Source organism: Danio rerio, chromosome 25 (genome assembly GCF_052040795.2).
Source record: "Danio rerio strain M-AB ecotype USA chromosome 25, GRCz13ab, whole genome shotgun sequence".
Lineage (NCBI taxonomy): Eukaryota > Metazoa > Chordata > Actinopteri > Cypriniformes > Danionidae > Danio > Danio rerio.
In genome coordinates, this window is record NC_141045.1 from 35,260,425 (window position 1) to 35,285,887 (window position 25,463).

At 34.0% G+C, this 25,463-nt stretch overlaps 1 protein-coding gene across 6 annotated transcripts in view; it reads left to right on the plus strand.

Moving 5' to 3' along the window:
• Window positions 1–1,760: 1,760 nt before the first annotated feature.
• The window catches only part of etfa (electron transfer flavoprotein subunit alpha), a 31,869-nt gene continuing 8,166 nt past the window's right edge, over window positions 1,761–25,463 (plus strand). For 2 of the 6 annotated variants that reach the window (XR_015525560.1, XR_015525559.1), the window contains exons 1-9: window positions 3,160–3,227; window positions 3,924–4,073; window positions 4,681–4,762; window positions 4,866–4,948; window positions 11,323–11,422; window positions 13,938–14,048; window positions 14,282–14,383; window positions 17,240–17,308; window positions 17,426–17,508. Coding sequence is in view for 1 of the 6 variants with exons in the window: in NM_198909.1 (NP_944591.1) it covers window positions 3,189–3,227; window positions 3,924–4,073; window positions 4,681–4,762; window positions 4,866–4,948; window positions 11,323–11,422; window positions 13,938–14,048; window positions 14,282–14,383; window positions 17,240–17,308; window positions 17,426–17,508 (819 nt within the window). In the remaining 5 variants the exon portion in view is untranslated. 6 annotated transcript variants of the gene reach the window in all.

Sequence of the window (25,463 nt, forward strand, 5' to 3'; positions counted from 1 at the left end):
TAAAAATGTTTTGCAAGAATGCGAATTCAAGAAATCGTTGCACAGAATGAAACGCGTAAATTCTTTTAGCTTCCATGAAGAACCAAAGTTAAGGAACTTTTCAATTCAACAAAAGGGGTTTTAAATCATCTTTACAAACAAACAAACTGTTATTCTATTAACAAACTTTTTTTGCAACCAAAAAAGATGTTTATAGGCCGGATTTTAAATCGTATTATACGTGTTTGTTTTTGTTGTAGTTGTTGTTTCTCTCTCTCTGCACGTTTTTCATTGTAACTTTGCGTTTTGCAAATCATAACTGGTCTACATGAATCTTTAATCCCTTCTGCTTCCAATGAATGAAAATGTCAGAAGTGACTCACAACACAAATTTGCCTACAACTGTTAAGTTCTGCTTGAACGAAGCGCTTCTTGCACACCACAAAAGGTGAATGTGCTTCGTGCTTAAAATAAATTAAACTTAACTTGGTTTAATCTGCCCATTTTTTCATGTTTGTAATGACATATATATTAATTACTTTTTCTTCGGCGTTTGTCCCTGATTTATCAGGGGTCGACACAGCGGAATGAACCGCCAGTAATTAAATCTAGCCTAGATAGCCTGCAGGAGAGTCAACCATAAATAATATCTTCTTTATTTGACTAAAAATGATTCGGACAATCATGCTAACAGTGTGTTGTGAATCCTCTCTCAGGATGACCGCCTGTCGAACCTCACCTTTGACTTTGACCCTTAACCCTGCAAAGAAATGAATTTAATTTAGGCTAAAACGGTGTTGTCTCTGTGAAGGAGGTCAGAAACAGAGATTCAGGAGGCTACCGGGCATATGTAGCATAATAACGATTTGTTGTAATAATTTTATCGTTTAATTAAACTGAAAACAAATGAATAGAGAGGAAAATACGCCATAAAGGCTGTTTTAAACACGTTAAGTCATAGCCTATGTTCATTCATTCATTCATTCGTTCATTCATTTTCTTGTCGGCTTAGTACCTTAATCTGGGGTCACCACAGCGGAATGAATCGCCAACTTATCCAGCAGTTTTACGCAGCGGATGCCCTTCCAGCTGCGACCCATCTAAATAGCCTATATATATGTATATATATATATATATATATATATATATATATATATATATATATATATATATAATTTACATATTTTGACAAAATGTTAAATTATAATTTTACCAACAACCTCTATGCCAAAAGTCATGAATAAATAATCCCCTTTTTCGTTTAATAAACCAAATTTCGTTTTAATTACCCGATTTTGTGCTTGAACATACACGAAAGGACAAATCTAAACATATAAAACCAAAATGTATAGATTACATTGCTAAAATTGGTAAATAAAACCACAAAATGACATTAATTGAGATGAATCATACTTCAGTAATGCCGAAAACAGGATTTCTGTGGAATCTTTAAATATTTTATCACTGTCTTTAATATAAAATCACAAAACATCCGTAAAAATCTAACCATGAGTTCAGTACAGTCGCCGTGTGAACGCAGTCCCTTCAGCAACAATTAAAACCCGCCCCTCATTAAATATTCACACAGTCTCCGCCCACTCTGCTTTTATAAAGTTATATTTATTTCAGTTCCTATTATAATTTTATATTTTATTTTGTATCGCACATCTATTCTCATAAGAAAATGTGCGTTACAAAATGCTTAATTTTATAAGAGGCGTTTTTCTTAGGATCTCTCGAACTCTCGCGAGAACTCAGCTCAACCTCTATGATCCCCTCTTACTTAATCAGGGACAGTGCGTGTGGCAGCTGACAAATATGGACATAAAAAGATAGATAGTTTTGGTTGGACAGTAAAAGACGAGGCTCAAAATATGGGCATAAGAGACATCAATTTAGCCCCTGCTGTGCCAACCTCTGCGATTCCGCCTTGGCTTTTCCATAAACCAGTAGTCGATTTATTACTACATGAGGAAAAACACAAAAATAATATGTTAAATGAAAAAGAAATACAACAATACATAAATCAGTCATATTTCAATTATTTACAGATATATACAGATGGGTCAAAAGATCCTAAAGATGAAAAAACGGCAGTAGCAGTTTACATCCCAAAATTCAATATTAAAATATCAAAAAGAATAACGGACCGACTTTCTGTGTACACTACAGAAATAGTAGCTATACTTCTTGCTCTTCAGTGGATAGAAGACGTGAAACCATTAAGATCAGTAATATGCTCCGATTCTCTGTCAGTACTAAACAACTTAATTACTGGAACATCTAAGGCAAGACAGGACATAATGAATGAGATAATGCAAAATTTATTCAGAATCAGACAGGGTGGACTTTTTGTAAGCTTCTTGTGGATTCCTGGTCATATGGGAGTAGTAGGTAATGAAGAGGCAGACCAACTTGCAAAGGAAGCATTACAACATACTCAGATAGAAATAAAAATAAAAATAAGTAAGTCAGAGGTAAAAAACATAATTGCAAAAGAAACAGGTAGAATGTGGCAAAGGGAGTGGGATAATGGAGAAAAAGGCAGACATATGCATAATATTCAAGGATGTGTGGGTGGTACTAGAAATAAGTTTGGTAATAGAAGGAATGATGTGGTAATAACTAGGTTGCGTGCTGGTCATTGTTTGCTAAACCAGTATAAGTTCAGAATAGGGAAGCACGAGACAGGATGTTGTGATAAATGCGGGAAAATAGAAACATTAGAACATGTAATTACAGAATGTGTGGCATATGACAATCAGAGATATCAGTTAGTTCAAGGATTAAGTATTTATGGGATTAAAAATTTGTCATTTCAGACCCTATTAGGAAACAGTTCAAATCAAGTTGAAATAATAATGCAATTAATTAATTACTTAAAGGAAACAAAATTGATTAATAGAATTTAAGAATAGCTTAGCAAAATAAGGAAATAAAATTTACTATGATTTTTAACTAGTATTTTTTTTCTTTCTTTCTCTCCTCTCCTCCTACTGTTATTACTGTTCTCTCTTCCCTATGGTAATCTCATCCCTCCATTCGTATCATATATCTTTAGTACTCATGCTTTTTCCAACATTATGCGCTCCACACTCCTATCCAGTAGGTGGCGGAAATGCACCATTTAAGTTGGTCTGCCAACCGCCATTAACCCCATAAGAAGAAGAAGAAGAAGAAGTGGCAGCTGACAGTGGACTGCTGTAATCATGCTCAAAGCAATAAACAAGACAAATCCCAGGCAACTGGTAAGAAAAATCCGTCGTAATGACATAAACAAGTGCACATTTTAGTTTAAGGATGTTATTCTTGCTCTCTGCCATTTGTTGCTAGAAATACACAGCATTTATCAGCTTAGCACGCAGGCTAACTCGGTCAACAGAAGCCGAGCGACATGTCACTAAACTCCAATTGTTTTACATTTAAGCTCATTTTAACATATTATCTTTTATAATTACTAGTTAAAACGAAATGTCATGTTTAGTTAAGCCACTTTCAATCGTTATACAATATGCTAGCTAAGCTTCACATATTCTCACAGTTTTGCTTCCTTTCATTGCGTTTGACATAAATATCGACTGTGACTATGTTTCTGACACTTTTGGCCATCTTTAGCATTAATATAAGCGAGTTTATTAGTTAATAAAGCCAATATGTGTGATTTATAAACAAAACTAGCTAAGTTAGCTGTCTGTCAAGGTTATGCAATATGTAAACAGTAGTAACTGATTGAACTGCAGCACTATTAAATGTGACCTACATTACAATTTACATTGTCTTATTGTAAAAAGTATAAGCTGAAGATTATATTTCATATTCCTAATGACTTTTAAGAACAATCTGGCTTCATAGTAACCTCAGCAGTTATTTGGGTGAAAGTTCATGCCAGTTGTCTATGTCTCACAGTGTCTGATTTACCATTTTTGATTTCTTTTTCTCTCCAGTCTGGCCTGATTCAGAGGTTTCAGAGCACTCTGGTTGTTGCCGAACACAATAATGAGACGTTGACACCGATCACATTGAACGCCATCACCGCTGCCACCAAACTGGGCAGTGATGTGTCCTGTTTGGTTGCTGGAACGAACTGTGCAAAGGTATTATCTCGTCTTTCCCATTGATTTATGTGAAGCAACTTTCTGGTGTCGGATCATGTGCTTATTTCGAAAAAAGGCTTACAGACCATATTTTGATTATTTTAAATATTGACTGTTAAAGTCATTTAAAGAAAGACTGTTGTAAATAATAGTTCACATTGTTGATTTACAAAATAAAATTCTAACAAAAATAATCATGTTGCACTACTACACTTGATTTTCGTTTTACTGTTAAAAAAAAAGCATGTTAAATGAGAATCTGAAATATTTTATGGCATATTTAATACTAAATTGTTATTTTTTTTTAACTTTTTATTTTATTTTGAATACTTTTTTAAATAAATTTTGCTTACAATTAATATTTTCAGATTTTCATAGTATATGTATTATTTCCTGTACTTTTAGGGATGCAACTATTAACCGATTTCACTATTAACCACACTTTAGAATTATTATCAAAAGTAAACCTTAAAACTCTTTATTTTTTTGAATTTATTTTTGATAGAAAAGTTGTGTGTTTGATCTGGTTTTGCCGTTAAATAGCCAGAGAAGCTGATATGACAATAAATTAAATAGTCTCTCTCTGTTTCTCTCTCATTTTGCACAGGTTGCAGAGCAGCTGTCCAAAGTTCAAGGGGTGAAGAAAGTTCTGGTAGCTCAGCATGAAGCCTATAAAGGATTGTTACCTGGTAAATGACTTTATTTGAGGTTTTGTTTACGAATTAGGAAGTGTTTTGTGGTATAAATAACTGGTATAAATAAAGGAAAAACTGATTTCTGTCTCTTTCGCAGAGGAGCTGACGCCACTCATCTTGGCGACCCAGAAACAGTTTAGTTTCACACACATCTGTGCCGGAGCTTCGGCTTTTGGAAAGGTAAATCTAACACAGAGATTGACTATTGGGCTGAAAGGTTTGACATTCTGTTGTTTATCAACGAATCTTCAAGTGTATGTGGGGAAAAAAAACATTGTGGTTACTTTATTCTACTGAGAAACATTAGATTAAACACATTTTTTAGTACAATTTTTTTTTTCCTTTTATTTGTTTATTTATTTTTATTTATTTATTTTAATTATTGCAAACATTGAAGTGTTTTGCTGTGAAAACATCTAGTAACAGGTCAAAGTTTTTTTGTTGAAAATTACCATTTGACTTTTTTTTTTTCTTTTAATAAAAAAAATTAAAAATAATGATTATTTTAGCAAAAGTTATTTTTTGTACTTTTTTTGCATTATTTTTTCTTAATATTATTATTATTTATTATAACTTGAATTTAGACTCATCATATAATATAAATAGAACATAGAACTTTGCTTATGGCAAACTTGGCTCCTCCCTGAACCGCCACCTTATTGTGGTGTAGGGGTTTAAATGCCTGAGTGATCCTAAGAGCTAGGTTGTCGGGGGCAAATGCCCCTAGTAGGGTCTCCCAAGGCAAACAGGTCTTAGGTGACAGGTCAGACAAAGTGCGGTTCAAAAACCCCTTATGAGTTCAACAACATCAAGGACTGTAGCGTCACTCGGTATGGCGCAGCCGGAGCCCCACCCTGGAGCCAGCCATGGGGTTGGGGCTCGTATGCGAGCTCCTGGTGGCTGGGTTTTTTCCCACGGAACCCAGCCGGGCTTAGCCCGAAGGAGCGACGTGGGACCATCCTCCTGCAGGCTCACTACCTGCAGGAGGAACCGTAAGGGGCCAGTGCATTGTGGAACGGGTGGTGGTTGAAGGTTAGGACCATGACAACCCAATCGTCAGGCACAGAAACTGGCTTTTGGGACATGGAATGTCACCACACTGGGAAGGAAGGAGCCCGAGCTTGTGCGGGAGGTGGAACAGTACCGACTAGAGATAGTTGGGCTCACCTACACGCACAGCTTGGGCTCTGGAACTCAACTTCTTGAAAAGAGATGGACTTTATGGAGTTGCTCACGTTGAGAGGGGGCGGGCTGGTGTGGGCTTGCTTATGTGTTGGAGTTTTCTCTGGTGAACGAGAGGGTTGCCTCCCTGCGCCTTCGGGTCGCGGATAGGTCTCTCACTGTGGTATGTGCCTACGGGCCAAACATCAGTGCAGAGTACCCGGCCTTCTTGAAGTCCTTGGGAGGGGTGCTGGAAGGTGCCCAGACTAAGGACTCCATTGTTCTACTGGGGGACTTCAATTTCCATGCGAGTTATGACAGTGATGCCTGGAGAGGCGCGATTTGGAGGAACGGCCTCCCTGATCTGAACCCGAGTGGTGTTTTGTTATTGGACTTCTGTGCTAATCACAGTTTGTCCACAACGAACACCATGTTCAAGCATAATGGTGTCCATCAGTGCACATGGCACCAGGACACCCTAGGGCGGAGGTCAATGATCGGTCAATGATCACCACCTGGTAGTGAAGTGGATCCGCTGGCAAGGGGGAAAGCTGGACAGACCTGGTAGGCCCAAGCGTATTGTGAGGGTCCTCTGGGAAAGTCTTGCTGAACCTCAATTTAGAGGGATTTTTAATTCTCACCTTCGTAAGAGCTTTGACCAGATCCCGAGGGAGGCTGGAGACATGGAGACTGAGTGGTCCATGTTCTCCGACTCCATTGTTAACGCGGCCTTGAGGAGCTGTGGTCGTAAGGTCTGTGGTGCCTGTCGGGGCGACAATCCACAAACCCGGTGGTAGACATCGGAAGTAAGGGATGCCGTCAAGCTGAAGGAGTTCTACAGGGCTTGGTTGGCTTGCAGGACTCCCAAGACAGCTGATGGGTATCGACAGGCCAAGCGTGCTGCAGCCCGGGCGGTTGCGGAAGCAAAAACTCAGGCCTGGGAAGAGTTCGGGGAGACCATGGAGGAAGACTATCGGTCGACCCCAAAGAGATTATGGCAAAATGTCCAGCGCCTCAGCAGGGAAAAGCAGCTCCACTTCGACGCTGTTTACAGCGATATTGGGGAGCTGTTGATCTCGACTGGGGATGTAACCCCACCAACATGTCTTTCATTGAGGAAGCAGAGACTGGGGATGCAGTTGTGGACTCACGCATCACCCAAGCTGAGGCCACTGAGGTAGTTTGCAAGCTCCGAAGTGGCAAAGCAGCGGGGGTGGATGAGATTCACCATGTGTATCTTAGGTCTCTGGATGTTGTGGGGCTGTCGTGGCTGACACGTCTTTACAACATCGCATGAAGATTGGGAACAGTACCTCTGGACTGGGCAACAGGGGTGGTGATTCCCATTTTTAAGAAGGGGGACCGAAGGGTGTGCTCCAACTATAGGGGGATCACACTCCTCAGCCTCCCGGGAAAAGTCTACGCCAGAGTTCTGGAGAGGAGGATCTGGTCAATGGTTGAACCTAGGATCCAAGAGGAACAAATCGGTTTTCGTCCGGGCCGTAGTACACTGGACCAGCTCTATACCCTCACCAGGGTGCTCGAGGGTTCATGGGAGTATGCCCAAACAGTCCACATATGATTTTTCTATAATCAGACTTGCAATAATTTTTTATAGTGTATATTTGCATTAAATATTGTTTCATTATATTTGTACAAAAATATTTTCTTTTGTCTAAATAAATGTACTGAATTGTCTTTATTTGAAGACAGTTTTTTTATCATAATGCTCTAAATGTGCACAATGAAATACATTTTTATAGTTTATGTAACTTAACGATATTAACGATAACTTCTAAAGCTTTGACTTCAGTTTTGTAATCTGAAGAACAGAAATAACTTTTGTGAATTAAAAAAAAATCTATGTACAAAAATATTTCATAAATATTTCCCCCTTTATTTAATTACATTTTAATTATAATGTATTCATTACTTTTTTATAAGTTGATGGCACAGTTTCATTATATATTACAGCATTATATTTGTAAAAACATAATTTGTCTTATTTTATAAATAAATTTACTGAATTTCTTTATCTGATGACAGTTTAATCATAATGCTTTAAATGTGCACAATGAAATACATTTTATAGTGCATTGATGACTTTTTTTTTGTTTTGATTCGATGATACATTTGTACTAACTTCTAAAGCATTTAACTTGTTTTTTTCTTTTACAAATTTACTAATATTTGTTTTCTTTTTTCTATTTTGGATTGACTTTATTTGATTGACCTTTATCAAGTTGTAAAGTTCAACATTTTGGTTTAGTTTTGTAATTCTTTAAATAAACTATTTATTTTATTTTTTGACTTGATCTGTTTGGTGAACAGATTTAATATATTTTGTTTTGAAGTATTTTTTTATAATGAGCTTTGCCTTAATTTAATATACTTTTTCTTTTGATATTTCTGTTTAGTGTAATTCTGTTTAATGACATAACATTTTAAACAAAAATGAAAGGTTTTTGATTGATTGTTATTCTTTTTTGTTAATAAAAACGTCTTAATTTACAAACATATTTAAGATATATTTTCTCCCTTTAATTATATTTTTGCAGTGTATTCATGACTTTTTTAATTGATGTCACATTTTATTATCTTATAAAGCATTTTGTCTAATTTTTTATTTACTGAAATTTATTTTTCTTCATTTGATGACAGTTTTTATCAGATTGCTTTCCAAATGAACAAAATATAAATACATTTTCGATTTTCTTTTTTGGTTATCAACTTTTATCAAGTTGTAAAATTTTGATTCAACAAGGCTAATTTTGTAATTTTATGAAATATTTGTTTTATTTTTGACTATTTTCTAACCTGATGAATAGAAGCAAGATTAATTTTTGCTTTGATAGAATCGTTTTTGTAATGAACTTTGGCGTAATTTGATACTTTTTTCCTTAATCTCAATTTAGTGTATTTCTATTTAATGACATTTAACGAATTGTACAAAATTATGTTAACATCTTTTTGATTGATTCTCGTTCATTTATTTGGTAATTAAAACTTTATGTACATAAATATTTAATGTTTAAGATCTATTTACCCCCTTTATTTAATTAATTTTATTTAGTAATTTTAATGTATTTGTAATTTATTAATAAAACTTTATAAACTATTTAAATCATAATTTATTTTTTATATACATCAGTGATTAGTGTGGCTGTTTTACTTAATTCTGGACTGAGTAGTTGCTCTCATTCCAGAGTTATTCGATTATTTCCCAAAGGAAAAAGCACAAATGGGGAATGGATTAGAACCTCTTATACTGCCGATCCCCTATCAGACTTCTTTCTTCTGGAATTGTGGCAGAAGTCCGTCCTCAATAAGTGCGGCTCTATTATGCGCACGGTTATTTGTCATTCCACAGCCAAACTGTCAGGCAGCAGATCTAATGGTATTTAAATTGAATTGTAATACATTAAACAGTATCTTATGTAGCCTAACCCCAGACCAAAGAGATGTATTAGTCTCAATTTCCTCACTGGCTAAATGTATTTTATTTGATGGATTCTTAAGTGGTGGATTTGGTTTCATTATGTCACTATATAAAACACTTGAATTACCGCGATGCAATATTTTTCACCTCTAGACATAACTTAGAGCTCTTTTTGAGACTCAACCATATTTATTCTGTCTGCGATGCAGGACGGCCAAAGTTTTCAGACATGCGCTCAAACTGGTTTTTGATCAATGCCTGCCCAAATAACTCTATACCCAAACAAATCAAACTATAGGTAAAGATGAACGTCTTGTAATGTCTTAAGGTGAGCCACTACAGGAAAAAATTTTTTTGGGATTTATAGCTTTTCAAGAAGTGTTTTTTCTCTTCTTCTAATGTATATAAAGCCTCCAAAATGCGCTTAAGTCTTTCTTTTGTCGCTCTTGATAAATATTTTAGTTGTAGATTTTAATTATAATACATATTTTTGAAGGTTGTTTCCTCAAAATTACCCTCCCCCCAATTTAACATGCATCAAACTCATATCTATATTCTGAAGCTTTTCACAGGGGGATTTGTTCATGATATGCCTTTTTATATTAGACAAACAATTATTTAAGAAAAATTGTGTGTGCGCGGGTTATTTATTAAGGTGTGATACAAATTCTTAAAATCCTCTTCGTTAAAACCTTTGAGACTGTTAAAAAAACAATAACAACAAAAAAGCTAGAATTTTTAACCTAATGTCAGTGTCGTTCAGATTTTTGTTGTAGAAATGTATGCAAATTAACATTTATTTGCATATTTAAACTTAACATTTTAGATTGTAATGCAAAAAAGTCTGCTATTCTTAATGTATGAATCTAAGTGAAAAGTATGTTGTTGTTTTCTAAAATAACTGACTTTTCTGTTCGTGGGGTCTAAACCAATAATGTGGTGAAGCTACACTAGAATAGCCTTCCTCATTCATATGTAACAGACTGAAAAAAAAAATCCAAGCAAAAATAAATGAATATAGAAATACGCAGCATAGGGGAAAAATGAATAAATTTAGCCTAAATACGTTTGAAAATAAATGCAAAAACAAGTCAAAGTTAAAAAGAATAAAAAAAAAAAGTTGAAAAAAATAAATGCAGAAAATAATTTATTTCTGAAAAAAAAAAATAATTTAGGATAATATTTTATTTTAAGTTTTTATTTTATTCATTTATTTCATTTATATATATATATATATATATATATATATATATATATATATATATATATATATATATATATATATATATATATAATTAATTTTAATTAGTCATTACATATTTTTTGTATAATTATATTTTTTGATGTGTAACATGTATAAATAAATTACACATTTTATGTATGTTTTATGTGTTTCTGCACTTATATTCTTATTTTTAAATATTAAAATTAGTTGCCTACTTGCCTATCCATAGTTGCTTATCTGGTGATTTAAACACTTATTACAACAGAATGAGAGTATAGTTTCTAGCCATATTGGCCTAGATAATAGCAACTTAAAAAAAATGGCTGTCATAGTACACAATTTGCTTCTGGGAAAATTACGCTACTGGGAAAAATTACGAACAATTTGCTACTGGGAAAAAAATGGGTGGAAAAAAATCAGTGATAGAAAAATATATATATTAAGGTTTTTTGCGTTCCCTCGCCAAACTGTTTTTCCACAAACACTTCCTGATCACTTCATGCATGCTAAGCTAAGCTAAAAGTGCTCCTGCCAAAAGCAGAGAAAATCTGAATGGTTTCTAAAATGGCTTAACCTGTAATCTTTTTAACTCCAGGGAAGCTGTAAACTTGGCATATTTAAAAAAAAAAAAAAAAAAAAAAGAATTGTGTGTTCCTTTTAAACGGGTCCAAGAACTTCAAATGCATCCTCTTTTTTCTAATATTATTGTGGGTGTTTCTGTATTTCTAGAATCTTCTTCCTCGAGTGGCTGCCAAGCTGGATGTGGCTCCCATTTCAGACATCATTGAGATCAAATCTCCAGACACTTTTGTGAGGACCATTTATGCTGGTAAATACAGAAACAAATGCCCCAGCAGCTCCTTTTCTCCATGTTCTGTTCAGTTTTCATATGTAACCATAGTCTCATATGCTGCGTGTCTTTCTCTTTGTTTAGCGTGAGCTTGTGATTTAGGAGTCTGGCTCTGCGCTCAGAGACGCACAATGAGTCAAAATGACTCGAAATAAACCATATATATATATATATATATATAATGTATGTATGTGTATATATGTGTATATATATGTATGTATGTGTATATATGTGTATATATATGTATATGTTTTTTTTTTTTTCGTTTTAACGGGGACACCGGAGACTTTTTGTTCCACTTTGCATGTATTATTTTTCTTGTTTATCATTTCACATCCATAAAATACACTGTCATAAATACTTCCTAATTACTCTGGCCACTTTGTGTTTGGCAAGCACAGAAAATGATTTTAAAAATTGTTGTTGCAAGACTTTAATTAAATATTAAATCGGATAAAAACGTTTTTCATGTAAAATACCACTTTAAAAGTGGTGTTTTACCAATTTAGGTAATAATTTTTGTTGCAGATTTTCAATTGGAGATCCTGAATGTTCTCCCGGAGCTGTGCAAATGATTATGATGCATGTTTTTCATCAATTATTCCAGAGGGATTTGAAGGAACAATTATTGATGATATTTTATTCATTCTGTAATGTAAAAATGTGTGTTGATGTCTTTTAATACAATTTATCAGATGAAGAATATCTAGCTTAAGTCTGCCAGTTAATCTCAAATTTATATTATATTATATTATATTATATTATATTTTATTATATTATATTATTTCATTTTCCTTTGGCTTATTCCCATTATTCATCAGGGGTTGACACAGCGGAATGTCTCGCTAACTTATCCAGCATATGTTTTACACAGCGGATGCCCTTCCAGCCGCAACCCAGTACTGGGAAACATCCATACACTCACATTCACACACATACACTATGGCCAATTTAGTTTATTTAATTCATCTATAGCTCATGTGTTTGGACTGTGGCGGAAATTGTCTGAAGTATTTATATATATTTATATATATATATATATATATATATATATATATATATATATATATATATATATATATATATATATATATATATATATATATATATATATTTTTTTTTTATTATTATTATTATTTATTTATTTTTTATGTACATAAATGTTGGTTTGTTGCAATATTTTTATTTTAACAAAATAATGCATATTATATTAAGAAATAATTCAATCAAATATGAATAATAAAAAGTCCAACATTTAAAATAGAAATTGGTCTTAAATATTAGTTTTTTTTAAATATTATAATTGAATATTCTGTCTATGAACTCATCTGTTTGTCTATTAAAGGTCTTGATCAATGATTTTAATTTCATTGTTATGTCCCTTTATTAATACACTGTGTGTGCGTATGCGCGTGTGTAAATGTTTTATTTGCGTGCATTTTATTTGTTGTATTTAGTGCTGACAGTCATTTAAAAATTGCATAATTTTCTATAATTAATCGCACCTAACATAACTCTGTAATGTTTTATGTTGTGGTTCGTATATTGTTTTCGTTGTTGACCCAGTTTGCTGTAATATTTCTAATAAACAAGGTTCTGTTTCTAATGTTAAAAAGTCTGAACTTTCGATAAGTGATAGAACTTTTTATTTTAATTTATTTATTTTTAAACATTTATTTGTGATTTATTTTCTCAAGCTTTAACAAAACATTTTGTACAATCAAGGTTGTAATTTTTCCCCCATTTTTGAACATTGTCGCCGAAATGAATTGGCAAACAAATAAAATTAAAATAAAATTACAACAGGAATAGATAAAAATATAGCAAAATGGAAAATATTTATAAAAATAATAGTAATAAATAAATAAAAAGAATTAAAAAAATTAAATTAAAATTGATGCAATAAAAATTAAACTTTAAAACCAGTTCAAATAAATAAATGCCTACAGTACTTGATAATACAAACTAATATTCTGATACATTTATTGTGGTCTTTTATTGTATTATTACATTACAATTATATTGGTGATCACAGTTAAACCTGTTTGCACAGATTTCTTTATATAAATCAGATAAAGGAGAGAATCTTCCTTTTAAAGTATGTGATCGTAGGTTGCCATGACTTATATGATGGAACTTTTATCAAAAGCATTAGGGCAAACTGGCTCAACAAGTAAAACAATAAACAACCTACAAAACCTATGTTTTTTTGTTTTTTTTTTGTACTTTTGTATCACTTTAATTGTAAAAAGGCTGAACTTTGTTAAAGTGATACAAAAGTACAAAAAATCATTAGTTTTGTGTTGTAGATTGTGTATTGATTTTCATTGTTGTTGTCCCATTTTGCCTTTTATTTTAATAAACAAGGTTCTGTCTATAACGGAAAGTTTAGACTTTTTAAAATTAAAATTATAAAAATAAGTACCAAAAGATATCACAAGCAGTAGCACAAAGAAACAACAACAAAAAAGCATCCCCTCTGTCTTCTCCACAGGAAATGCTCTGAGCACAGTGAAGTGCAATGAAAGCGTGAAGGTGTTCACTGTCAGAGGAACTTCATTCGAGCCGGCGGCTGCAGACGGAGGCAGCAGCACTTCAGAGGAAGGTACCCGCTGTTTGATGAAGTTAAACACACTCATGTCTCGCTTTAAGGCCCAGCTGAACCACACACAAAGGTTTACAGTATTTAGCACTGTATATAATCCTCCCCTCCGCTGTAAACTTTAGATGGACCCGTTTGTTTAAAGGTTGACTTTAAAGGCATCATAAAGGGGTATTTTGGAGGAGCTCTGCCTGTTTATTTGGCGTCTCCTCACGAGATGTTGCTGTTTTTTGCAGTCTCTCCGTCTGCGCCTGTCGGAGTCTCGGAGTGGCTAGAGCAAACACTGAGCAAGAGTGACCGGCCAGAGCTTACCAGTGCTAAAGTCGTAGTGTCTGGAGGTGAGAATCACACTTGTGCTGATACACATACAGTTGAAGACGATTATGCACTCTCTTGTGTTTTTTTTGTTTTTTAATATTTCCCAAATGATATTTAACGGAGCAAGGAATTTTTTACAGTATGTCTGATAATATTTGTTCTTCTGTAGAAAGTCTTATTTGTTTTATTTTGGCTAGAATGAAAGCCTTTTAAATTTTTTTTAAACGCCATATTAAGGTCAATATTATTAGCCCCCATAAACAAAATATTTTTTATATCTTCAGCATTATTGCTACCTTCAAAAGGCCAGTTATAAATGTAGGACTGTATAAATGTTATATTAGGAATGAAGTACATCGGCAATTGAGTACAAAGGCAATTGTTTTTGCAGAATAAATCCCAACAGGGCTATCAACAGGCAGCTCGACATGTAGCGGAGCACTGTTGTTTAAAACTGAAGGGTTTATTCTGCAAAAACAACCGTACTGGATGTACTTGTTTATAAAAATGCTACTTACAACAAAACAAAAATTATACACAGAAGTGTGACTCATAATAGTTTAAATACACTAAATATGTTGCTTATCTTCACAGAGATATAACAAAACATACAGTTGAAGTCATTATTTTTCGCCCTCCTGTGAAGTCTTAATGGCGCAAAGAAATTTTCACAGTAATTCCAATAATATTTTTTCTTCTGGAGAAAGTCTTGTTTGTTTTATTTCAGCTAGAATAAAAGCAGTTTTTAATTTCTTTAAACCAGTTTATGGTCAACACATTTAAGCAATATTTTTTTCGTTTTTGAATACCAGTATCTTAAAATATCTAGTCAATTATTATTTACTTTCATCATGGTAAAGAAAAAAGAAATCAGTTATTAGAAATGAGATATTAAAACTATGATTAGAAATGTGTTGAACATTTTTTGAGCATTTTAGATAAACCGTAATGCCAAAGATGTTTGCAGTTATTAATGCAATTATTCAGATACACTAATGCATTAAAGGTGCAGTATGCAAGTTTGACACTCAGTATTGCATTCCTGGATCAAAACAAATGCAGTCGCAGGTTTCCAGATTTAGGACCAACAGGAGGCAGCCTGACTATCAAGCCTAAAGGCTGATTTAAGTCGTGTTCTAAATAAAAGCAATGGCATGTGATAGAAGCAATATTTTCCACATTAAAAGGAGTTTGTCCCAGCCAACACCTTGAATTGATATGTTAGAAATGGCTTCTATTTCTTGCAGATGAGCAACAGAAAACTTAGCCAATGCTCACCTCAGGTACACCTCATGTGCTTTTTTCTGTGTTAAATGCTAACGATGTGAGTTTGAATGCCATTTTACATTTTATTGCCATACTACTGAAACTTTAGAACTGTGACTCACTGAAAGTCAACACATATCAGTGATTCAGCATGTACATTTAATAGTGTTCAGTATGTACATTTAATAGTGTTAGAGGTTTTTAATATGTATTAATTAATTACATTATAAACGTTACTATTTCATGATTGAGTGCACTATTCTGTGCTTCTGAATGGCTGTATTTAAATTTCTGTTGTGTTTCATCTGGTGCAAACAGCCAAATTGCTTATTGCTGCAAATCGCATGATGTAGCGTGTCGTTAGAACACAGGGTTACAATGTAACCTTCTCAACTATTGTTTACGAACGTTATATTTACATTGTTTGCTAATTAATAACCTCATGTGGAACTCTGAATCTGCGTCTCATTTCGGAGTCTGCTACTGTCCACTGGAGGTTGCATTTTGGTCACAGGCGCATGCTTTGTGAGCCTTTCTGACTGAATAAAATAAAATATGCTGTTTTCCACCAAGGTGACCTGGAGTGCTGAAATAATTGGCTAAACTGGCATTGGGCGAGATGATAAAGGACCAAAACTAAGACAGACGTTCCGACATGTAAAGCACATTTTCAAAGCAGAATATCTGACTTCAGCATTGTTTTTCAGATAAACAAGAATGTTCACTTAGCATGTTTCTGAACTATCTGCAGATATATTGAGGTATTTTTATGCTTTAGAGTCAAAAACTTACATGCAGCACCTTTAATAAAAAACGTGTAGTTCAGCCTTGAATATGCAGAGCTGCAATTCAGCCATGATGCAGAGCTGCATTTCGGCCATGATGCTCCTGGGCACATGCTTTAAGAGCCTTTCTGACTGAACGAATCAAATTCATGGTTCAAAACATGATATAATGGTCTGAAAACTGTTTAAAACCCATTTAAATCACCTCTCTAAACTTTTTTTCCCCCTAATTTTTCAAAAAAAACAATTCATCCAGTATGAAGATTTTTTTTTGTTGTAGAAATAAATGCAAAGTAGTGCATATTTTATTAGCTAATGGATCATTTGCACATTTCAACATAAAACATGTAAAAAAAAAAAAAAAAAAAAAAAAAAATATATATATATATATATATATATATATATATATATATATATATATATATATATATATATATATATATATATATATATATATATATATATATATATATATATATATATAACAATCATCTAATATTCCTTTGTAAATCTCTTACAAACCCAGTAAGGTCTAACTCTCATACATTGTTTATTGATGATGTTTTTCTTATATATATTTTATTATTAAGCTGTAAAGTAAATCTGCTTTCCTCAGGGACTGCATCATCTTTGTGTTTACCTTCATTGTTTGAACACTAGCTCACGATGTTGGGTATTCCCTTGAAATTTCCAGGTTGTTGTTGATGTTTTTTTCGTCCTCAGGAAAATCAATAGGAAACTGAGACGTTATTGATCTTGCTGGAGTCATAACCTTAACAGTAATTTCATATTTTATGCCCATCTGCCGTCTTTCTGTCATAACAGGCAGAGGCTTGAAGAGCGGCGACAACTTCAAACTTCTGTACGACCTCGCAGATAAGCTGAACGCAGCCGGTAAACTGCTTGATTTATTCATTTTAACTTTTGATTCTGTTTTTGGTGTTAGTTTATGATCAGGTTGTTTAAATAAATGTGAATGTAAACATTGACATCTGCTGTGTGTTCTTGTAGTCGGCGCCTCTAGAGCTGCGGTTGACGCTGGGTATGTGCCCAACGACATGCAGGTCGGACAGACTGGAAAGATTGTGGCTCCTGTAAGTAACACCTTAAGATTGTCTATTGCTTATTGTATGCTACAGTGTGTCAATGACAGAAATTGAAATCTCTCAATTCAACACTACATAAATACTACATTATACTACATTACTACATTATACTACATTACTACTATATTATATAATACAATTAAAATGGTATTACTATTATGGTAATAGGGATGCACGATTCCGGCTAAAATGAGAATCAGGATTTTATTTGGTTAAAATCAAGATTTTCTGACGATTCTGTAAAATAAAGGATAATATTAGTAGGCTAGTATTATTTTTAATTCTTAAACATATGGTAAAACCACAATAATAATATTACGCCTATGTGTAGGTCAACTGTTGGTTGCAATGGTACATTTTGTATGGACTTGGAAAGGTGGACTTGAACAGACTTTTAATTTGTCCTGGTCATTAATGCACAGTAAAGTGATGCATCAGAATACATTCATTCATTCATTTTCTTGTCGGCTTAGTCCCTTTATTAATCCGGGGTCGCCACAGCGGAATGAATTGGCAACTTATCCGGCAAGTTTTTACGCAGCGGATGCCCTTCAAGCCGCAACCCGTCTCTGGCAAACATCCACACAAACACACACTCATACACTACGGACAATTTAGCCTACCCAATTCAACTGTACCGCATGTCTTTGGACTGGGTTAAACAGGAGCACCCGGAGGAAACCCACGCAAAAGCAGGGAGAACATGCAAACTCCACACAGAAATGCCAAATGAGCCGAGGTTCGAACCAGCGACCTACTTGCTGTGAGGCGACCGCACTACCTACTGCGCCACTGCCTCGCCCCATCAGAATATAACTACTCATAAATCTGATGTTGAATTATTATGTTTTGAGCTGGAGTAGTTATACTGACACTCCTAAACATTTATTGTCGCGCACAACACTGTGTTCGCCTTTGAAAGAAAAAACGTATCAAATGCTAATCGTAACTCTAAAATGCGGTATGATTATTTAAATGATGTGCACGCTTTTGGTTTCACTTTCACACCTGAGTGCGGCTCATGGCTGCCATCACTTTAAGAAAAAAAATACACACATGCAAACCGTACTTACCATGTGGCTCTCAAACGATCGCTCTGTGCAAAAAACTGAACGTTTTTTACAGCTTTATTAGATGTTATTCACAGCCTATTCAGGTTCTGTTTACTAAAGTAGATTTCATTGGCGGGCACGCACACGTCCTCTTCGTAGTAAACAGACTTGTGATTTCGGTGCCAGGAATACATCATTACATTAAGACAGAAATGACATTTTTGGGTGAATTACACCTTATAAATACAGTATGTGACACTTTTAACGCCATTTGGAGGTGTCCATGTTGCTGTGAAGACTTGTCCGTCCGCCTTTACGCTTTTCTCCTGACCTTGAAATGACTAGGAATAATAAACGGCAGAAAACGGTCAAACTACTCGCTCTACAAACAAGCATGTCCATGACTATACAGTCAAAGTAGAATAATATAATTAGAAAATATCAGTTTGCAACATCAAGCAGCGTAACGAGTTGTTTTTAACGTCCAAAAATGAATGGAAGGTAATGAGACTGGAAGTCTTAAGCCAAAAAGATTCAAATGGCTGCGCCAGCTGGTACGCGGAGAATAAAGTGCATATGGTACATTTATTTAAAGTCATTTACAATAAGGATAAAAAAAGCACCAAAGAGCAGCAAAATACAGATAAACACACACACTTTTGACTACTCTCTTTTGAAAATTGATGACTTCTGGTCTGTTGCTTGTCGTGTGCAGTGAAAAGGCAGCTTTAAGGCTGATTTATACCTCTGCATCGAGTGATCGGAGTGACCCATGGCGCCTACCTTGCGCATGGTCGTGCATTTATACTTCTGCATCCTGTTTGTGTTGCCCTGCAAAAACACTTCCGAAATGCTAGCTGGCAGTAGGTTTTTATGTTCCTTTGTGTTGGTGTTTTGCTTTTTCTGAACGCTACAAGTAGCTCAAACTCGCTCATTCAGTGGGGGGAACCGGCGTACGTGCAACAACTTTAATCACAAGGTAAAAACAAAAGTTTTTATCTGGAGCTCCTTCACAGGATTCGACACTTATAAACACTTACTGCATTGGGCTTGCGGCTCTCAGCCCCGCCCACGCTTGTCAGACCAATCACAGAGCTTGCGCTACACTTTGATGTGATGTGTAGTTAAATTTTTTTGAGAGGTGTGCGTCAGCGTTGGTGAGTTCTATGCAAAGACTGCACCAGACCATTCTTGTTCGCTTGTCGCAGGAGTATATATTAGCCTTTTGAATGATTCATCTTGATAGTCGAACAGTGGCTGATGATGGTCCCAATGACTTTAATTTTATATTTACTTACAATGGAAGTCTGTTAGGACCCATTTGTTTATCTTTGGAAAGAAGGCATTTGAACAACCTCCTCGCATAAATGCTTTCGATTTGAGCAGATTCACACCCAACCCTATTGAAAATGTACAGTACAAACATATGTACAGTTGCTCCTCTACTAGTTGAAAACCCCACGGATGTTTTCGATGCATTTGCTAAAGCATCTTGACTTTGAATGCAACAGCATCTAATCGTTGTTTCTGTTTGACTCCAGAGAGATGGATCTGTGATGCCCTTTAAAAAGGTTAATTTTCCATTATCCTGGTGCAGTGAGGTCTCCCCGCTGTCATTATCCACACATTAGCCTAGCTTTGAGGCGTTGTGATGCAGTTAATGGCACATTCAGGCTTCTGAATGATTTACCAGAGCCATTAGTGGAGCCTTCGGCCACACGGGTCCAGGTTCAGCTCAAAGCATCGGCCACAAAGACAATCCTCGCAATGTTTTGACAAGCTTGTCAAGCTCAAGCCGAGCGTTTGCATTACTTTTCACCCTCAACAAGTCCCGCATGATTTCAACCAGTGAAATAACTGGAGTTCTGCTGCTTTGGGTCGATTGAGCATGTCTTTTGTGGTTAGTCGTAATGTTTTAGCCCTCCTGTTTTTATTTTTTTCTGTAAAAAGCAGAAAATTTGCGCATCTCAGAGCACATTTTGTTCACGGGCACATGCTTTGAGAGCCTTTCTGACTGAATGAATCAAATCCGCTGTTTTCCACCAGGGCACTCAGGGTACTGAAATACAATTGGCTAAACTGGTAGTGGGCGGGTTAAAAGAACCAAAACAAAGATGGCTGTTCCAGCACGTAATGCCTAATTTTAAAGGGTAAAGTCTAGATTGGATACCCGGCCGGCCGGAAGTGGGATATGCACATTAATATAGTACACTGTACAACAATAATTACAATTTTTACCGTATTGTAACGGTTTTGTTTAGGTTTGGAGTTGGGGTAGGTGTTAAAAATACAATTTATATTGGTTAATTTATTAGAGAGCATAAATAATACTTGGTATAACTACGGTTTTTACTTTGTTACGGTTGGGTTTAGGGTTGGGGTGGGGGTAGACGTTAATAAAATACAATAAATGGGAAATTTAATAAATAATAGAAATAATTTTCGTTAACTTTCGTCCGCAACCATATCCAATGTAGCAACAACCATTTCAAAGCAGAATATCTGACTTTATTTTTGACAGAATATCTTGCATTGTTTTCCAGATAAGCAAGTATGCTCACATAGCAGGTTTCTTAAATATCTGCAAACATCTTATGGTATTTGTATGCTTTAGAAGAGTCAAAAGCTTACATTTAGCACCTTTAAACATTACTTGTGAAATCCAAAATGTTCAATTGATTTCACAGGAGGGCTAATAAGATGATGGTCCCATTGGCATCCGTTGTAGGTATAAGGAATGAAAAACAGTTCTTGGTCTTAGTTGACTTTTGTAATTTATCTTTGGATATAAGGCATTTAATTAACCTTCTTCTTTGAAATTTGTATTAAAGTAAATGTAAAAACTATTTTCAAATATTTATCATATGTTTAAAAGCAAGGACATTTATCACAGTATTTCCTATTATATTTTATCTTCTTGTATTACTAAATATTGAACTATTTATTTTAGTTTGGCAGGAATAAAAATTTAGTTTTTAAACAATTTTATTACAATGCTATTAGGCCCCCTTTTATCCAATTGGCAACCGATCAAACTACTGTTGTCCAATGGCCTAATTAACCTAACTTGCTTAGTTAACCTCATTAAGCCTTTAAATTACTTTACCTATATTCATTTACTCATATAGGCAGCACAGTCGCTTCACCTGGTTTGAGTCCCGGCTGAACCAGTTGGCATTTCTGTGTGGAGTTTGCATGTCCTCCCTGTGTTCCTATGGGATTCCTTCAAGTGCTCCGGTTTTCCCCACAGTCCAGAGACATGCGGTACAGGTGAACTGAATAAACTAAATTTGCTGTAGTGTACGAGTGTGAATGTGAGAGTGTATGATTGAATCCCGGTACTGGGTTGGGTTAGCTGTGGAAAACAAATGCTGGATAAGTTGGCGGTTCATGCCGCTGTGGTGAACCCTGATTAATAAAGGGACTGAGCCGAAGGAAATTGAATAAATGAATAAATTTACTTGTATGTAAATTTGGTTAAGAAATGCAAATTAATTCTGTTTCATAACCTTATATAGGACTAGTACAGACTAGATTGCAAATAAAAATAATGGGTTACTTTAATGTCCTAATAAACTCTCTTTAGAGGCAGATACGTCATAAATATTGCTGCAAATTTTACACTTTTAAGACGGGTGGGAAAATTGAGTTCCAATATATAAAAAAAACTTTTAAATCATTTATTATATTTGATTCAAAGTGTTGTTTAATATTTATTTAGCTGCTTATTCAACATTTTCTGAAGGGTATAAATCGTCTTTCACAGACATTTGTTGAGGAAAACAAAGCAGACATTCAGTCGCAGGTTTGTGATTCGTTTGTGGAAAGTGCCAACTTCCATAATGTCACCCTTTTTTTTCAGCCTTTTTCTCATGAATCGAAACATTCAGCAATAAATTCTCGTAGAGCAGCAGTTGATTGGATTAAAACATGATACTTTAGGTTGATATTTTTGATTATGCCATTTTTCCCCTGACTGCAGCTTTTTTCATCAGCAAAACACTTTTGAGGTAGAGAACAGGGCTGTTATATTTAAATCAAATCATAAAAGTGGAGCCTTTTTTGTAAAATAAATTTTAAAATAAAATAATACACTACATAATTAAGTTTTATTTCATCTATTAACCAATGCAATTTCATTCATTCATTTATTCTTTCTTAAAGAGAACTTAGTCTCTTTATTCATCAGGGGTTGCCACAGCAGAATTTTTTACACAGCGGAAGCGCTATCAGCTGCAACCCAGTACTGGGAAACATCCTTACACACTCATTTACACACTTACAAAAACAAAACAATTTAATTTATTCAGTTTACCTGTAGCGCATGTGTTTGGACTGTGGGGGAAACCGGAGCCAAACTCCATACAGAAATGCCAATTAGCCCAGCCGTGATGCGAACCAGCGACCTTCTTGTTAGGAGGTGACAGCAAGAAGGTATATCCGAAATAAAAAACAATTATCTTTGCAAACTGCTTGTACAGCCAGTTTACAATTTATTTGAAAAAAATAATAAGTTTTTTTTTTTTACTGTGTAAAGATCTAATAAGTTTTTCCAATTTAAAAAAAAAATTGTTGTCATTTGGAGCATTTAGGTTTTCAAAAAAAAAAAAAACGAGTATTGCTCAAAATAAAAGGTTTTTATTTCTTGAATTTATGTAACTCAAATTAGGCTGATTTAACTCTTCTGAAAAAAAAAATTGTATAGTGTTGTATAAAAATGAATATAAATGTTTAAATATATCTATTAATTTTGTCATATTTTCAGATGCCCTAAATTACTTTTTATTTATTTTTAATAAATGACATTAGTCTGTAGAACTAATTTACTAATTTGTTTTTCATGTCTATTCATAAATTACAAAAATAAAATGTTAAATAAAGCTCATTTTGTTGTAATGAATTGATTATCAGCTGTTATTGAATTATTTAAATGACACTAAAATAACACTATTGGTGCAGTCAGCATATTTTTCTCCTAAATGTAAAACAAAGCACTAAACGCCTAAATCACGCCTAAGTCACAGTTGTATTATAATTTTTGTAAAGCTTTTAATGAAGTTTGTTAATTACACTACACTAAAATAAAACTGTTGGTGCAGTTATTGCATTTTCTCCTAAAAAATTAAATAAAATCCCTAAATAAATAGTCACACTTTTATTATAATTGTTTAAAAGCTTTTAATGTAGTATCCTAATGACACTAAACACATCGGTGCAGTTATTACATTTTTCTCCTGAAAAAATTAATAAACCACTAAATAAATTAAATCCCTAAATAAATAAATCACTATTTTATAAAAATTGTCTAAAACCTTTTAATGAAGTATCTTAATGACACTAAAATAATATTGTTGGTGCTATTAGTGTATTTGCTACTAAAAAGTAAATAAATCACTAAGTAAATAAATAAATAAGTAATTTAATTTATTTATCACTAAATAAATAAATTAAATGAATCAAATCACTGAATGACTAAATAAATAAATCACAATTTTATTTTAAAAGCTTTTAAATAATTATTGAAGTATCGTGATGACACTAAAATAAAACTATTCGTGCTAATACTACATTTTTTCCTCCCAAAAAGTAAATAAATCGCCAAGTAAATAAATGAAACAATAAGTCACAATTTTATTATAAATATTTAAATGCTTTAATGTAGTATCTCCATGACACTAAGATAACAATGTTGGTGCAGTTACCACATTTTGTTTCTCTTAAAAATAAAACGAATTCCTAAACCAGTTAATTAAATCCCTAAATAAATAAATAAATAAGTCATAATTTAATTATAATTGTTTAAAAGCTTTAAATTAAGTTTCTCAATGACACTAACACTTGGTGCTGTTAAATTTTTCTCTTAAAAATAATTAAATCACTAATTAAATGTCAATTTTATTATAATTATTTAAAAGCTTTTAAAAAAGTATCTTAATGACACTTAAATAAAACTATTAGTGCCGTTATTCTCCTAAATATAAAATAAAATCACTAATTAATTAAATCTATAAATAAATAAATAAATGACAAAAATGTAATCTCGTTTTATTAAACCTTCCAAATTCGATAAAAGATGATTGAGAAACATTTCTCCAGCAGCTACAAGCACAACCTCCTCCATCCTGTGGTGTATTTGTGGGTCTCCATCACTCCGGCTTTTAGAGCTGCGTCCGGCTCCGTGTGTTCACAAATTGAAGCGGTGGCCCTCAGGAGAGCAGCGCAGCCACATTAAACTGCACTGAAATATTCATGGAGCAGTGCATTAAGCTGAAAGCTACTGATGTAGCTCTCCCGTGGGACACGGGTGGAGGAATCCCCCCAAACCCTCCACCGTTCAGCCTTCAGGAGGGGTTCGAGGCGTAGAGATCAGCAGAGCTCTGCTGTGCCCAAATACACACCGCTTTAACTCTGATTTACACTACCGCTCAACCTTTTTTTTTTTTTTTAAATCCTGTGCTGCATTAATTTGATGATAAATAATTTTGTAATATTATGAAATAATTAAAAAAAATATATACTTTAAAAATATATATAAACCCCCCCAAAATGGACTGTCTATTTATATATTTCTACACTCATTCATTCATTTTCCTTTTTGGCTTAGTTTCAACTATGATCTAGAAAAAATAATTCTGAAGGTTTTCTATTAAAGACTGGATGTTAAAAGCTCATATAACTTCAGTTTTGAGTCGTAGGAATACATTTTAAACTATGTTCAGTAAGAAACCATTGTTTACAGTACATTGTGGTTTATAATTGACCATTTTTAGTGAATTTATGATTAAATTCAGACTTGAGCAAAATTGACAAAAAAAAAAAATCAAACTTTTGACTGATGGTGTACAGCATCGTTGGTTTTCGTACACCTGTGAAGCCACTATAATGCCACTG